The following is a 16643-nucleotide window of genomic DNA, read 5'->3' on the forward strand; positions in this document are numbered from 1 at the left end:
TTTGTTTTCGTCTGCGTTATCCTACTTAAGGTCGAGATTAATTTTAAACGTGATTCGCATTGTTTTCAAAGGTTAATTTTTCTTTTTTTCAAAAAAAAGTTTGAGGACCACGTAAGGCATCGATCTATTTTTTACCTAAAGAAATTTTTATTTGAACTTATTATGGCATTCTCAACAAATATAATCCGTCAAATGACAATAGAACTGTTTATTTTCGACCCAAAAGCGACCAAGTTTATTTAATAGCAGCAACTTAAGTATTGATTAAAACAAAACTTTGTCGAATAGTGATAAATGCGAGGGTGTATTATTGTCTGGCGTAAACATTGCACTTCAAAACATTCAATTGGCGATTTTTCATATATTCAATTGGTAAAAACACAACTTGCTGCGGGCAACACTATAGTTACACACCAAGAGAGCTATACTTGTTTTACAAATATTAGGGTGCGATTAATTCAATGTCTTCAGATTGAAGTGATCGTTTCTCAAAAGTTAATGTGCCACTAATTCAATGTCGTTAAATTGAGATTATTGTTTTACAAATGTTAACGTGCATCTAATGCAATGTCTTTAGACTGAAGTGAATGTTAATTCACCGTCGTAAGACTGAAGTGATCGCTTCACAAACGTCAACGTGTAACTAATTCAAACATGTCTTCAGATTGAAGTAATCGGCTTTAACGCCATATCCCAAGAAAGCGCGTCCATAGACCTGGCTGTCACGGAGGTCTTGTGCGACTATCCCTTTGTACTCATCGAGAAGAACTCGTCGAACTCGCGACTCAACGCACGTCGGATTGCCAGCTTCCTCGAGTTCCGACTCTACTCGGTGATCCGGCCCAACTGCAAGTCCACCAGTCGCTTCCTGACTCGCTGGGATGCCTACGACGTGGTGGGATCCAACTCCTCCGAGTCCACTGCCCCTCTTCCGCACGCAGGTCCTTACAAAATCTTGTTTTTTCTCTAAACCAGTGCTTCTCAACTTATGGGTCGCGACCCGAAATTGGGTCGCTGTTTGATTTGGTTGGGTCGCCGACCGCAGTAGCTCACGTGGTTATACGAATTAAAAATTGGTTCTTAGCAAAATTTTTCGATTAAGAAAATTAAGGAAGTATTACAAATAATGTCTTATTATTAAAACTCGTAATTCTTTATGCTAATGCCTATTTTTGTTCGCTCACAAGAAGGTAATTTTATTTCGCTTACAAGAAAAACAATTGGGTCACCAAAGCTTATCGTCATACTTACGCTTAATATTTGGGTCGCCGCGAAAAAAGGTTGAGAAGCACTGCTCTAAATCGTCTTCCGTTACATTCGTAGTAACCTGACTCATTTTGTGGCCTGTTTTTTCATTGCCATCTATATACGTACCACGCAAACTTCCTTGTCGCTTAACTTGCTGTTTACTTGTCACAAACTTTCCTACACTCTTTTGTTGTCCGACTAGGCTGCTTTTCCGGTTGCGTGCTTGTTAGTTTTGAGTTGAGAATTTGCTTTTAAATAAGCGAACGAGTTGACCAATTTAGATAGTTTAACGTTAAATTCTTATGACCCTAACTTGACTTGAAGTCGACTTGCTCTAATATTGACGTGATTAGGACTTGACTTGCGCAACCGATGACTTAGACTGGGGTTTGATTTGTTATTTTTTAAAGTAGACTTTGACTTTTTCACCAACAACTTTACTTTGACTTAAGTAATTTCAAAATGACTTGTTTACAATAAGTTATACCTAGGTAATCCTATATAAATTTGAATACCTTTGGCTTTGTTGTGTTGTGTGGTTAAAGCGACGAAAAAGCTAGATAAGTTTTGAAACAGTTTGGGTGTATGTAAGGTATGTTAATTCTTAACCTTTGTCAGATTTATTTTTGTAAAAGTTACGATAATCACGTTGCGGCGGAAGGGTTATTAAATCCTACAAAGTGTCAACTCCTCCTACCAGTGTTGTAAACAAATCATTTTAAAATGACTTAAGTCCCAGTCAAGTCATTTGAAACCTAACTTAAATCCAAGTTAAGTCAAAAATAACAAGTCAAGTTCAAGTCATCGGTTGCCCAAGTTAAGTCGTTGTCAAGTCATAATAAGAGCAAGTCAATTTTAAGTTAAATTATTGACATGAAAAGAATCTGTTAAACGTTTAAAATTGGTAAACTCGTCCGATTATAAGCAACAAATCAAATAAAAAAATAACACAAACGCAATATACAGCAATAAAAGTGATAAATTTTAATAGAAAACACTTAATTTAATCCCAAGTAATTTGAAAAAATGACGTAAGTCCAAGTTAAGTCATTTAGAAACAGTGGCTTAGCTGCACTTAAGTCAAGTCATTTATTCAAAGGACTTAAGGCAAGTCAAGTCATTTGAAAACAGTGACTTAAGTCAAGTCAATGCCTTAAAAGTCATTACAAAACTGCCTCTTACCCACTGCTCCTCTTACGCACACAGCATCCCGCTTCCAAGACCCAGACATCCGCTTCCTGGAGAGGAGAGGATTGCTCTTCACTCCCAACTCGGAGAGCGTGGCAATAGAGGCTCGCTTCTTCCCGATTGGATTGCACTTGGTTTGCCTTAACGTGGCCATGGAAGGAGTCGAGGGAGTCAACGCTTCTGATTGCATATTCATCGAGATGATATTGCCCCCTCTGGTGGCCGCTGTGGAGTACGGAGTTCGCCGCACGGTGGGGTTTGGAGAAGTGATTCGTGTCGACGCTGAATCAGCTTCGTACGATCCTGATGTGATCAATGGTGGTTCTGAGAGATCTGTGAATGGATCAAGTGGGTTGAAGTACCTGTGGTCGTGCCCGTTTCTTATTGAAGCTGGGGAGTTGGGAACGGAGATTGAGGCTCTGGATTTGGACGATGAAGCTGAGTTGATGTTCGGAGGAGAGCCTGGTTAGTTGTAGTCTAGATTTCGAAATATATATGCCTTGTCTGCCAAACATATAAACTATGAAGCTGAGTTGATGTTGAGAACTTGGTAAGATATACAGCGAAGAATCCAAATATGTATTAGGCTTTTATAGTCGCCTTTGTAAAGCTAGCTCCTTCGACCAATTCATGAAGTATCAGCAGCTGTATATTGATATTATGACTAACCTCGTTCTTATGTTATAGATTGGACCTCTTCTATATTTTGCAACCTAATAGAACTTGAATGCCACAACAGCTATCATGAATTGCAATTTGACTCCGTATCAAACCTCAACGATTTATCAATGTAAGAAGAATCGTTTTTCCTGTTTAAAACAATTATTGGAAAGTAAAATTGCTTGTACTAGAATGTAACAAACATTGGCGTATGGTTGTTGCTCCCCATTAAGCCTGTGTAGTGCGTAGCTCAGTTGGTAGAGCGACGGTCCCGGTATGACCCGAGGTCGTGAGTTCGAACCTCACTGCAGGCTAGTTGTTTTTCTAGCCTGCCCTGCTTGCATCATTGATCAACAGATTCGGTGAGTCTGCAATGGCTTTCGGCGTGTTAATAGTACGTGAGCCCTAATCGTTGGACAAAAAGCAGCTCCAGAAGGGTAGAACACAGGCGTTGAATATGTGCGTGTTTGTCTATTGGAAAGTCTAATTTATTGCTTTCTTAGGTTGGCCAACAGCGCTTTCGGATTATCACGGCTACAAGATCACTGTGGAGATACAAGGCACTGCGTGGTCTCTGTTGATTTCCTGTTTAACAGTGAAGCCAGTGGAATGGAGTCGGTTGTTGAAGATGACAAATTATGTGCCAACGTTACGTACCGTTGTAATGTACCAGGTTCGTGGTAATACATATATATATAGGGCGGACAATGCTAAGATCTAAATATTTGAAGAAAAAAACGATCATACTTGAGGGGAAAAAACACTAAACGCGGCATGGCACTATTTTGTACTCTAAGCTTGATAATTGTTTTTAAATGGTATTTTGTGATATTATCTTCGTACTTTTCTTATGTAAAGCTTTCTGAAGCTCTATATTGTTGTAATACCTCCGTGTAATATATTTTAACTCGGTTATCTTTTGTCGTTAGTTATCGGTTATCTTTTGTAAAATGAGGAACAGCATTTTAAAAAACAAATTTATTCAAAATTATAACAGTTTTTTTACAATCTGAACAGAAGCAAAACTTGTTTTCTTTATTTAGCCTCATCTACTCTTTTCGATTATTATGAGTCCAACCATCGCTGTTTGGCATCGGGGTATTACCCTAAAGCGCAACAGGCTGCCAGCCAACGTTGTAATTCATTGGCTCAATCATTTCCAGATTCGTGCGGTTTCTTACAGGTGACGTACAAACTTTGTTCAATTAAATTAGAAAATTATTATTTCACGAATTGTATTAATAACCTTAGTTTAAATACATCCAAATGCGAAAATGTTTTAAATAAGTGAAAGTGCAAGGTTCTGTTTACAAGTAGCTAATGGAATTAGTTCATTTTGTTTCGTGGTATGAACATCCCGAATCACTCTATAACATGGCTCCAGGGGGGACACATGGCCGTACATTTCGCAACTTTAACAATATAAAGGCGTTTTTTCGCTTTGCGCGAATCGATAACACCTTTGTAATATAACTTTTGTATTGTCGGTCAGCTCTTCCAGCCTAACAATTACACATAATAAACTATATGCGTATAGTGTTCTTAAGATTACTTCTTTTTGACGCCACGTTTAAATGCAACTTTGTGACGTCGTCCTTAATTTTTTTTATTCCATCCCAAAAACAAAAATCCGAGATTTGCGCCTGCTCTCATATATTTACTGTATTTCTTTCATTTTTAGATGGATACGAATCTTTTGCAACTTGGATCGAGTTACATGATCCGGTTTCGCTTGAGTGATTCCAAGACCAGTCGCGTTGCTCGTTCCTTTCAACTCATTGACGTCACTTTAGGGGAACCACCGAAATTGAGGTTAGTACACTGTGAAGAATAATGTGGGCAGCAAAAACTGGTTTGGTATTTTTATCGATATTTTGCATTTAGCTTTGTAGCAGATCGTTAGCTTAGAAGAAAAGTAGTAATTACTGGACGAAGTTAATCACAATTCTACTCGCACGGTATTTGCCATCACTTGCAGCAGAAAATAATGCAGTTGTTAAAAACGTGATGTTCGAAATATTGACCAAATTTATACGACTAGAAATATTGATTTTCCTAGAATAACTTGGTTTGGAACACAATGCACGGGATTCTTTTTTGTTTGGTCGATTTTATTTTCACGAAGTTTTACACTGGTGACATGATGCTATTGCGTAAAAGTTTGTCAACAGGAAAATGTCGATATTATAAAATATTACGGCTTTAAAAATTTTCTTGACATGATTGGGTTTGTATTTACAGTAGATCAAATCCTGGAATCCACTTTTCATTGCACAGTGATACAAATGCTGGAGTTTCTACAGTATTTGTCTTAGGTTAACGAGAGAAAACAGGTTATCCTCTTGTCATTATCATTTCTTCGCAGCATCAACTGCAGATTTAACTGCAACATTAAGACAAACTCGCGGACGGCCTTGGTGCTCAACGTCGTGCACAACTCAACTGCGATTGGTGGTACGAACAATAGTTCCATTATATCCTACACTTGGACCTTGAGCATCAGCACAGGAACAGCTGGACGAAAACGCAGAGAAACTGACGAAAAAGAATTTCTCCCAGTTTCAGAATTTGCAGAAATGACGTCTACTGGTAAGGATTAAATCGTCGTCGTCAAAGTCTGTATTAGATTGTAAGTCTCAGGCACTAATTTTGGGACAGCATTTTACATATATAATATATATGAGGGTTATTTTGCCGATTATTCTGGTTAGAAAAATATATTACTCCGGGGTTTAACTGGTTACAAGACCAACGTATTAATTATGTACCGTTTTAAATATGCTTTATATATTTCAATCAAACAACTTAGTTGTCAAGCATAAGTTTTGTTTGATTTCAGTTTATATTAGCAAAATAATACTACACAGTTTAAAATAGTGTGATGTAAGACAGTTTTAAGTTTTGTATTGAAACCGTATTAGCATGTCATTCACAACATGTCAGATCGATCTATCATGTTGTAGAAAACTGAAAAAAGCACCATTAACATTCTCACATTTTGTTTTGGATAAACAGTCTTAAAAACTCTTGGTTGAAACCTTGAAATCTTTTAAGTTTAGATCTTAATAAAGTGTTCCTCAACATTTTTCGCAGCCAACCAAATAATAAGCCGAAGGATATCAGTGAAGCTTTGACTGAGCTTGCTATAAGCGGACAAAACATAAGAATTCATCATTAACAAGTTCAAATATTATTGATATGAGCCATGTCTTTGTATTGCACCCACAATTTTCTCACGCTTTAGAGAAATTAATTCAGAACCAACTCAATAAATCAAAACAAGCAAAACTACTGTAAACGGCGACCCAAGAAACACTGTCTAAAGACTAACTACATTTTTGTCCTTTAATAACATTGTCGAAAATGTTTTCAGGCATCCATGGCGAGTACATGGTGATTCGACCGCACACCCTAACCCCAGGTAGGAAATACCGAGTAAGGGTGACGGGTGAGACCCCCAACACCTCCCCTGGCTACTCGGAATCGGAGTTCGTCATCAACTTGCCTCCTTATGGTGGTTCGTGTCAGGCGGACCCTACTGAAGGTAACATATTATTGGTGTTTCATGCTGTGGTTACCGCATACGACCTACGTTAATAATGTTTATAGTGTTCAGACTACATTTTTTATCTCTCGCACTGTTTAGAATAACCTTTACAAATTTTATGACCCACTGACTACAACAAATGAATATCTTACACTAGCGTCGCTTTGTTACTTGTGTGGCTAGTGAACCTGTATTGATGTAAAACTCATAAAAAATATCCTACCTCAAATCGGCCTACTTAGTAAAATAGTGCAAGCAAGGCCAGGCCAGGCCAGGCTAGAGAAATAACTAACCTGCGGTAAGGTTCGAACTCACAACCTTAGCCATTCGGGTCTGTTTACAAACTGAGCTAGACAGTTTAAGAGGGGAGCACGTCAAGAAACGGCCATCCCTGGCCTGCCTGTACGTACATACAACATCATTTTGAGGGTATAAACAGCCCGTATTTAGAACTGAAATGTTCACATGCACAATGTGTTTTCTATGATCAGGACCTTCTGAAGTTTTTGCAAAAAAACCATAGCGCCACTCATTATCCTGTAAAACCGCATGCCCTTTTGAAAGGCTTACCGATGTCATCTTATTCAGGATTATAGTTCAAGCAAACGATCCTATACTTGTTATGTTTTATTCAACAATAAGTATAAGTGAAGGAATGCTTTAAACAGCATTACCTTTATACCAGTAGACCAGGGGTTCTTAAACTTTTTTAGCGCGGACCCCTAAATTGTTTTTTTGCTTCGCGTGGACCACGGTAAGCAAGAAATTTAAAAAAAAAATGACGTCATAAATTGACGTCGTAATACAAATAGACTGTAGAAATCTGCAGTTTTCAGTCCCCAAAATGTGGAAGGGTGAATAGAAATAGAGACAGTCAGGGCAAAAATGTTTTATTTTTAATTAAACTCTTTCCTTAGTAAAATTAATAACGTCCTAAACATACACCAATATTTCAATCTGGCCTTCACGGACCCTTTATACCAGTGGTTCCCAAACTGTGGTACGCGTACCACTGGTGGTACGCGAGAGTCTTTCAGGTGGTACGCGACTAACTTCAGCATACGTATAAATTTGCGAAAACTCCCAACTTTTAAAACTTTCAGATTGGGTAATTTGCCATGTTGCGTTTTAGTTACCTTTAATTTGAGGTTTCGCACGTTTATGACGTAACACTTATCTTGTTCAAAATAATAAAACGCCAATTGTTAGCTGGTTTAACATATGAGAAGTAAATCGTTTACAAATTAACCACCCAGGCCTCTCTGATTTGGACAAACGGCTTGAACAATATTTGTTGTCTTTTTCTGCTTCTAATTTGCAATTAATCCATTTCCTATTTCAAAAAAAAAGTCTTTGTTAATTTTCTGCAATTATTTTTACGTTGCATTTCAACCGTTTACATCACATTTTTTTATAAAATAACCATCGTCTTGTTTTCTTTGACATTTTTATATTTTAAGTATTTTTTTGAGTTTTACTTAAACCCGAAAAATATACTGATTTGTGTTGGGAATCATGTGGTTGAAGACGCCAAGACACTAATGCAGTGCTTCAAACAACAATAAGCTATTTAAATCAATGTATTTCTAACCTGTTCTTAGGTGGTACACGAACACTGTGCAAAAGCTGAAAATGGTACGCGAGAAAAAAAGTTTGGGAATCACTGCTTTATACGAACAGTAACTAAGCCCACTTGTTATCCAAACAGTGATGATTCATATTGAACCATTACGACCACATTTCAAAGTCTTTCCTTATTTTGAACAGTTAATGTTTATGTTAGTCTATAATTTTAGTTTTTTTCTCAGGTATATCGTTGGAGGATTTGTTCACCATAAGCTGTCCCGACTGGATGGACGAGGGACTGAATGTAGATAGAAGCGTACCCATTACTGCAAATGAATTCGCGTTACTTTATCAAGTATGGTGTAGGTTCTAAAAAAATATTTTAAAATGTTATCCTAGAAACAAACATAACAAATTTACGTCATTTTAAAACTAAAGTTACACGCAGTTTCTTAACCTAACAAATTGACGATTTTTAAGTAAAGTTATAGATTTTTTGGGAAAAGCTATAAAACGACAATGCTAATTAATATTTTACTATTAAACTAAGTAAAATCAGCATTGTATACATTTTCATAAAAACGGCACAATATAATCTGGTTGCAAAAACTAATATGATTTTCTTTTATTTGAGGTGTACGTTTACACTAGCAGCAATTCGACTCCGAATCTCCTTTCGTTTGGAAATTCTCCGGTAATAGAGGACAAGCACTTACCTCCAGGCCTCCCAGAAAACGATTATCAGTGAGTATAAGATCTGAAAATAATGTACTTCAAGTTGGCTGTATTTGCGGTGCAAAGTATTGTTTTTTTTGCTTTACTCTACATCATACCTATTACTTTAGGCGATTTTTAATTTAAACTGAATTATATGTAAAAAACATATTTGGACAGCATTTGGTTCGCCTTTGTAAATAGAGAAATTATTTTTTTGTTATATTTAAAAACACATGTAATGGCTTTGTTTACAATTTTTATAGCATTTAATTTTATACAATTTTTTTTTTATTAGGAATTACCTTGATATTATAACGCTGTTGGGTGTATATTTTAAACGATTGACAACATGTGCCAATTTCTCAAGCATACCTTTAGTTTTGTATAAAATCGGGTAAAACTAAAGGGTTTTGTCGTGAAGAAATATTTAATCATGGTAAAATGAAAATACTGGCAATCTCTGTTTCTTGTGCAACTTTAGAGTCCTGCTACAAGTTCGTATTCTAGATGAGTACGGAGAGTCGGTGGTACTAAATATTACAGCGAAGGTCTTTGCGCCAACGGTAAGGTTAATTATATTGTTGAAACAATATCGCATTATGTTTATCATTAATGTAGCTGTAATCATATGCATTTACGAGAAAACTGAAATTTTTTTGCCCAGAAACTTTCTATTGCGGGCATGTTGCAAAGGACTATTTTAAACTCGCCTTTAAAACAGCAACAAAATCCGTCTTAAAGCCTTAGGATGACAAGAGTTCTGGTTACAATTCCAAATAGGGTAATTAGGTGGCACTATATAAAGACAAATTGTATTAATTTTCGACAAGCTTTCGCACAACCGTGCTTGATCAGATCAAAGTAGAAAATCACCCGATGAAGCACGGTTATGCGAAAGCTTGTCTATAGGTTTGAATATAATTTGTTTTTATACAGTGCCACATGAATAGCCTATTTAGAATTGTCCGGACATGTGCAAAGAATGGAAGGAATACTGCTAACTTCTATTTTGTTGCTGTTTTAGGAACTGTCAGTCGAAAGCTTGTCAAACATTTCCTCTGGAGAGGTTCCGATTTCGAACTCACAGGGGATTTCTCAACTTTCTATGACCGTTGCTAGCCTCCTAAATAATCCGGTTTGTTTTGGTTTTAATATTTCGTACCTTAACTCGCACGACTCAAACATTTGCACGCACATTGTGAAATATATTATGTGATCAAGTCCTTTGGATTTGGACTGACCAACGGTAGCCGTACATTTTATATAGTACACAAGATGCCTTTGGAAAGGCTTACAAAATAAGCTGAATCATATTTTGTAGCATTGCCTTGCTTGCATTATAATCCTGATTAGACTGAATGATTTCGATATCCTGTAGAAATGTTATTGAAATCCTAGTTTTTAACCACATGTACGTGTATTTGTTGCAGACTAGCAATCAAACCAACTCAACATCGAAAAATTCGCCGTCACTCGAAGAAGATCATAAAAAGAAGGAACGGGCTTCGATCAGAACAAGTCTTGTAGATGCGGTTATCAGTCGAATTAATCCTGAAAACGGGTTGGACGGTAATGCAAAGTGCCGTTAAAGAACTGATTAAGCCTAAAATACAATTTAATCCAACAAACGTTGTTGATTATCGCATATATATCTAGATTGGATTAAATTACGTTGCTGATGAAATCATGAAAATAGTGAAAGGTGGTTTATTTTTTACTTGCTTATTTTCGTGTTAAGACCGACATTCTTTTTTTTTTAAACCAAATATTTTTTTGTATGATTTGTCTTCTAAATGCGTTGCACAACCAAAACCACATTCTATTTCTTTTTGCGATTTATGTTATGGGAGACCTGACTCGGTTTATTTCAAGACTGTTTTTTTCCAAAATACAATACGCTACTTTTAAATAATTTTAGGCAAATTTGTCACCTAGTTATGTGAAGACTTACTATCAGTGCTGGAACTAAGACAAACATTCTTATCAAGCTACAGTATGACACCGTTTTTTTTATCTGTTATTTAAAATGCGTTGTACAACCATATCCAACATTTACATACTACGTTTTAACACAGGCGTCCAACAATCTGCTCGAGCAATTAGCGGCCTGACGGAAATTATAGATGAGGTTGACGACGAAACGCAGGCCAAGGCTGCAGATGCACTTTCGGGGGAGATTGACTCACTTAAAAGGTGATATGTTTTTAGAATTTTCTGAAATATAATTAAATATAGTTATTTTATAATATCTAAAAGAGAAATGAGGTATGAAAATTATGATGTCATTTTTTCAAATTCATTTTTTAGTATTTTATCGATTGACTTTTGCTATAAATATTATAACTTTCTGTTTCTCTCTATGGCAACTTTCATTTCACAGTGATTTGACAGGAACTTGTTGCATTAATTTAGTTCTTTATCATTATATCGCGTTATGTCCTAATATAGCTGTGCTACGAACAAATCATTTTGAAATTACCTAAAGTTCCAGTAAAGTCATTAGAAAATACCTTAAAAAGTCGTTGGCAAAAAAATAAGTCCCAGTCCTCATAATCAGTTGCACAAGTCAAGCCATTCTGAGAGCAAATCAACTTCATGTCAATTTTAAAACAGTTCAGGCGCACTTATGTTAAGTCATTGACTTACCTCTTTACAGCACTGTGGTATAGATTTGTTTTAGTCTGTATGTAGGCAGGCTGATATATATATATATATAAATACACTTGTAGACATTTTAAGGCAGTGTTTTTCAACCTTTTTTCGCGGTGCCACAAATACAAGCGTAAATATAACAGCGAAGCCTTGACGACCATTTTTCTTTACTGAACTCATTGTAAGCGATGGAAACATAAATTTAATCTCAGTGAATTAGTGAATCTGTGACATGTCTTAATACGGCGTCCACATTAGAATTAACGTAATCATGCTCAGAATCAATGTCAATAAATCTATAACCATGTGAACTGCTACAGTCGACGACCCATATATTGAGAAACACTGTCCTAAGGGAGTTTTCTGTGCAGACTCTCAGTGTCAAAACCTTCAGAAGACGTGGCCGAAACAGCTTCCGTAATGGTGGTTGGCATCGACAACGTTATGAAGGCTTCTCGAAGACAACTGCTCGACAATGCCGAGGTCGCCGGTTCGAACACCAGCCTCGTACCCGTGACGTCATTTTCGCCTCCCGTGCCGAGCGGGGCTTCCCCCAAAGCGATCCTGGATGAGGAGGAGAGCTTCCTGTCTCCGGAAGAAAGAGAGGAACGAAGAGCGAGTGAGCTCCGAAGAAAGGAGGAAACATATAAGAGGAACAGGGATCAGGTTGGTGGAATTCAAGGATCGCTTTTATTTCCAATATTTGTGAATGGCCGTATTTGTCTAGTTCTAAATAGAGAAATCAGGTGGCACTGAAAAAAAAGCAATGCTGTGCTTTTTAATTGTCTTCACTTCTACTTTGTGCAAAAGCTTGTCGATAAATCAATACAATTTGTCGTTATACAGTGCCACCTGATTCCTCTTTTATTTCAAGATGTCCTCTTTAAGTAGTCAGATGTTCGTAAACTTAGAAATTGCATTAGTGGTTCCTAACGGCGGTTCCGTGGCACGCTAGGTTTCGAAATCATTGGTTCTATTAAGAAATGAACAGATTAAACCAATAACATAAGTTGGCATTATAAACATAAGGACCATACAACAAAGTTGTTATTGAAATATGTACATATATTTATATATATATCGCTATTTCTAAAAAGGCTCGCAATGTTGGTAAAACCGCCATACACTCTGTGGCCGGAATGTCAGACGCCTTACTTCAGAACAAGGTTATCGGCGAACCTTCTCTCGATTTGAGAACCAAGGAATTGCAGCTTCGTACCCAGAAGACAAACATCAATCAACTTGCTGGAGAAAGTAACGCTACAGAAGGAATATCAGGTTTGTGCATTCGAATCTGCTTTGGGGCAATATTGCTTATGTGCTGAGTGCATTTGTCGTGTTGGTAAATCGTAATTTGTTAACATTACGGTACTCAATATATTCTGTTGAATAACACTGACTATCACTAAACAATAAATTCTATAATGCTTATATGTTACTTTTTAGGTAAATTGCAATCCATTAAGAAGCTTATTTTTTAAGTTATAGAAATATAGACTACACACTACACAGTGTTGTTCTGTATAGTTATTCTAGTGTTTCATTATTTAATAGATACTTTTGGTGTTTATTTAGATTTATTCAGCAACAGCCTAATACAGCTATGCTCCTGTGACACCTCATCTGGTTCGTTAAATGGTGACGATGTCGACGCAGAGGTAATTGTTTTTTTTTTTTATAATATAGTAAAATATTATTATATTATATTATGTTATGATGTAAAACTGATCCAGCCAGAAAAGAGACATGTTTAATGTTTATACTCTTTAATATGGGGTATCCCTGAAAAAACATAAAACCTTCATACTTTTGTTATCCCAATTAGGCGTGCCGTTTATATAATGCTTTGCAATTATTCCTCAATTTCCTTTTTGTGATTTATGGTATGGATGATTTAAATCGGCCTATTTCAAGGTTATTTTTCTAAAATTTGTCACTTATTTGTGTTCAAAAACAAACTGTCAGTATTGAAAGTCAAAACTTTTGAAACAAACATTCTGATCTGATTTTCACCGTGTTTTATCGTTGTAATTGAAAGCGTCTGTACTCTGTCCGCATAGCGTCTTGCAGTCGTTTTTGTTTTCGCTTTTAACTGAAAACCTCGTGTTTTTTTGTTCATACACTAGCTGCTGACGATGGACGTTAACCCTTACGTTTGGGATGAGAGTGCCAACAACGTTCGAACCCCGGTCGTCAGTTTAACGTTCAAACATCATAATACAGGAACAAAGGCGTTTCAAAATTCCAGCAAGTAAGCTTTACTCTATTTAAGCAAATGTTGACCTCAAACCTTTAGTTAGTAACTGAAGAATGATCTAGCAATGCTAGCGTTAAGGTAAGACACTTTTTAAAGATGTTAAAATATATATATAACATATATATATTGCCTGCAAAGAAATGAAGTATTTGAATAAAACATATAGACAGTGCCCAACGAAGTATATAAAAGTGCGACATGTTAGTTGTTGATTTAAAATCGAAGTAAACAAATAACTAAGAGCCTGTCTTCTCAAAGTATCTTTGTTGTTTTTTAAATTTATACGAAATATCACCCCTTAAAAAACATCCCTTTTGCAGTTTTGTTTGTTGAATTCGAAATAAGCCAATTTGTAAATCTTTTTTTTTTATAAATGATGACCACTCTCCGGATTCTCGTGTCACAATAAGTTAGATTGATTTTGTGTATATTTTTCCAAGGGATTAAAGTACTCTCATGTTAAGCTGTTTTCAAACTAAGCTTACCTCATTTTAGTAACACTTCTTAAATTAAGTAATATTTTTTTTTTGTATAGTGTATTGTTTGAAGATGTAAAGTTATTAATTCAACCACGCTGTAAAGTTAAATTAATTTTGTGTACACTTTTTTCGTGGGCTTAATCTTATGGTAGACCAGTTTTCAAACTAAGCTTACTTCATTGCAGTAACGCTTCTTAAAATTGAGTAAAATTTTCCCTTCAACGTTTACCACCAATTAATATTGCTTAAGGCCCGTTTACACTACAGCTGCACCGAGCGGAGCTGGGCGTAAAAATCGCGACAAAACGTAACGTGTTTCTATAGCTGCACGGGGCTTGATTTAGCAAAGCGTGAAACGCTCGCCACAATAGAATTTAAATGCAAATTACGCTTTGCTCTGCTCAGTGCAGCTGTAGTGTAAACGGGCCTTTAGTAACACACTTTTGAGTAATGCATTTGAGCCTATTATGTTACTTCAAATGCAACGTTGTTTCATAGTGTATTGTTTGAAGATGTAAAGGCAATAATTCAACCACGCTGTAAAGTTAGATTTATTTTTTGTACATTTTTTCATGGACTTGAAGTAATCTTATGGTAAAGTTCTCAAACTAACTTATGCTTCATCTCAGTAGCACATCTAAAAACTTATTTTTGCTTAGCGTTTTGCAGGGAAAGAACGTAATGAGTATAAGTTTATGCCAATTTTTATGTTATTTATGTAATGTCTTTCGTGTGCATGGTCAAAAATTGTTTTTTTTTTTTAAGCTTAAATTTTCGAAACTTCAGTTAAATGAAGTAAACATTTTTTCCCAGCGTTTATCGACTTGAGCTTCCTGTTGATCCCGTGCTCTCATCCGCTCCCCCTCAACTTTTCAACTTCACCCCAACCGGCGACCACCAGATGTCCTACCACGAGTTCACAACTGCAACCAACGATGACGTCACTTTTATCACGATTCTCCCCCAAAACACAAGCGATGACGACATCCGCATGAGGGTCTACTTTCTTCTCACCGACAAGTAGGAACTTCTTTTTTTGAATCTTCAATCTGCATAATTAGGCCAATTTAATGATCCATCTCATTTCAATATTGAACCAAAAACTTGTTAAAACTTTTTAACCAAGATGCATACAGTTTTTTAACTTGGGAACTGTGGATACCCTTCAGTATGGAGTTGTTTGTACCCTACTGATAGGATATAAGTAGATGTTGTCATGGTTGTTTCACGACTCGCTTCCCTCTGAGCCTGTTTAGCTCAGTTGGTAGAGCGACGATCCCGGTATGGCCGAGGTCGTGAGTTCGAATCTCACCACAGGCTAGTTTCACGAACAGGATTCAGCAGGCAACGGTTCTATGGTTGTTTCTCGACTCGTTCCCCACTGAGCCTGTGCAGCTCAGTTGTTAGAGCGACGGTCCCGGTATGACCGGAGGTCGTGAGTTCGAGTCTCACCACAGGCTAGTTGTTTTTCTAGCCTGCCTTGCATGAATCTCCTTAATTGTTCTACTTATTCGGTTAGTCTGTGGGAGACTTATGGTGAGCTTTATATGGAAAATGTTGGGTATATTTACTGGTTGAGACGTATTACTACTGAGGTTGGCAGAAGCTGGTATTCGGTGTACAAGAGGGTTCTACACTTACAATTTATTTGTTTGGAATCATTAGAACACTAATGTTAGTTTCCTTATTCCGGTTGTTGTAATTGTTATATTCATAATAGCGAACGAAGTAAAAATACAAATGGAGCTAGCTACCGTCGTGATGTAATGCGCGTTAAATTCAATGCGCGATAAATCTTAACACGACCGCCTTGTTTAAGGCCATGTCTTACACGTTTAATTGTGGTACATCTACAAGACGTTTCAACACGCCTGAACTCATTGAAAGCAAATATGGGTTAATGTTCATAAAACGTCCTTTCAGTCATTCAGAGATTCAGAGTGTCGCCTTCAGTAAGACTTGGAGTGATTGAAATGTCAACTACTCTTTAGATGCATTTTTAAACAAATTAAGGATCATGTATATACCTTGATAGCCTAATGATTAGGCTAAAATTTCTCAAATTTTATCTAGTTTTATTATCCTTTTTATCTATTGTCAGCAAAACATTGAATCTTCTATTGCATTGCCAGAATAGGCTACAGCTAATGTTTTTAACATAATTTTTGTTACCGTTTATTTTGTGATCATAGTATGCGGATAACCTTGTAAGTTCAACAAATTGAAACATTTGAAAACCTATAGAAAGCTTTAGAATGGGCGAAATTATTTTAAACAAAGGGGTAGAGATTTTACCTGGGTTCTTTAGCAGACTTTTGAACGAAACGGA

The 16643-nt window shown here is 36.5% G+C and overlaps 1 protein-coding gene across 1 annotated transcript in view; it reads left to right on the plus strand.

Moving 5' to 3' along the window:
* LOC146165421 (uncharacterized) overlaps window positions 1-16643 on the plus strand; it is a 91993-nt gene that overhangs the window by 51840 nt on the left and 23510 nt on the right. Inside the window, exons 54-72 of the mRNA XM_083380922.1 lie at window positions 665-941; window positions 2455-2901; window positions 3124-3226; window positions 3600-3769; window positions 4140-4279; window positions 4778-4908; window positions 5462-5685; window positions 6470-6640; window positions 8452-8564; window positions 8844-8953; window positions 9408-9489; window positions 9951-10061; window positions 10357-10495; window positions 11002-11119; window positions 11950-12244; window positions 12676-12856; window positions 13154-13236; window positions 13705-13829; window positions 15128-15334. Of these exons, the coding sequence (XP_083237048.1) occupies window positions 665-941; window positions 2455-2901; window positions 3124-3226; window positions 3600-3769; window positions 4140-4279; window positions 4778-4908; window positions 5462-5685; window positions 6470-6640; window positions 8452-8564; window positions 8844-8953; window positions 9408-9489; window positions 9951-10061; window positions 10357-10495; window positions 11002-11119; window positions 11950-12244; window positions 12676-12856; window positions 13154-13236; window positions 13705-13829; window positions 15128-15334 (3227 nt within the window). The remainder of the gene's footprint in view (window positions 1-664; window positions 942-2454; window positions 2902-3123; window positions 3227-3599; window positions 3770-4139; window positions 4280-4777; window positions 4909-5461; window positions 5686-6469; window positions 6641-8451; window positions 8565-8843; window positions 8954-9407; window positions 9490-9950; window positions 10062-10356; window positions 10496-11001; window positions 11120-11949; window positions 12245-12675; window positions 12857-13153; window positions 13237-13704; window positions 13830-15127; window positions 15335-16643) is intronic.

Source organism: Ascidiella aspersa, chromosome 2, assembly GCF_963924565.1.
Source record: "Ascidiella aspersa chromosome 2, kaAscAspe10.2, whole genome shotgun sequence".
NCBI lineage: Eukaryota > Metazoa > Chordata > Ascidiacea > Phlebobranchia > Ascidiidae > Ascidiella > Ascidiella aspersa.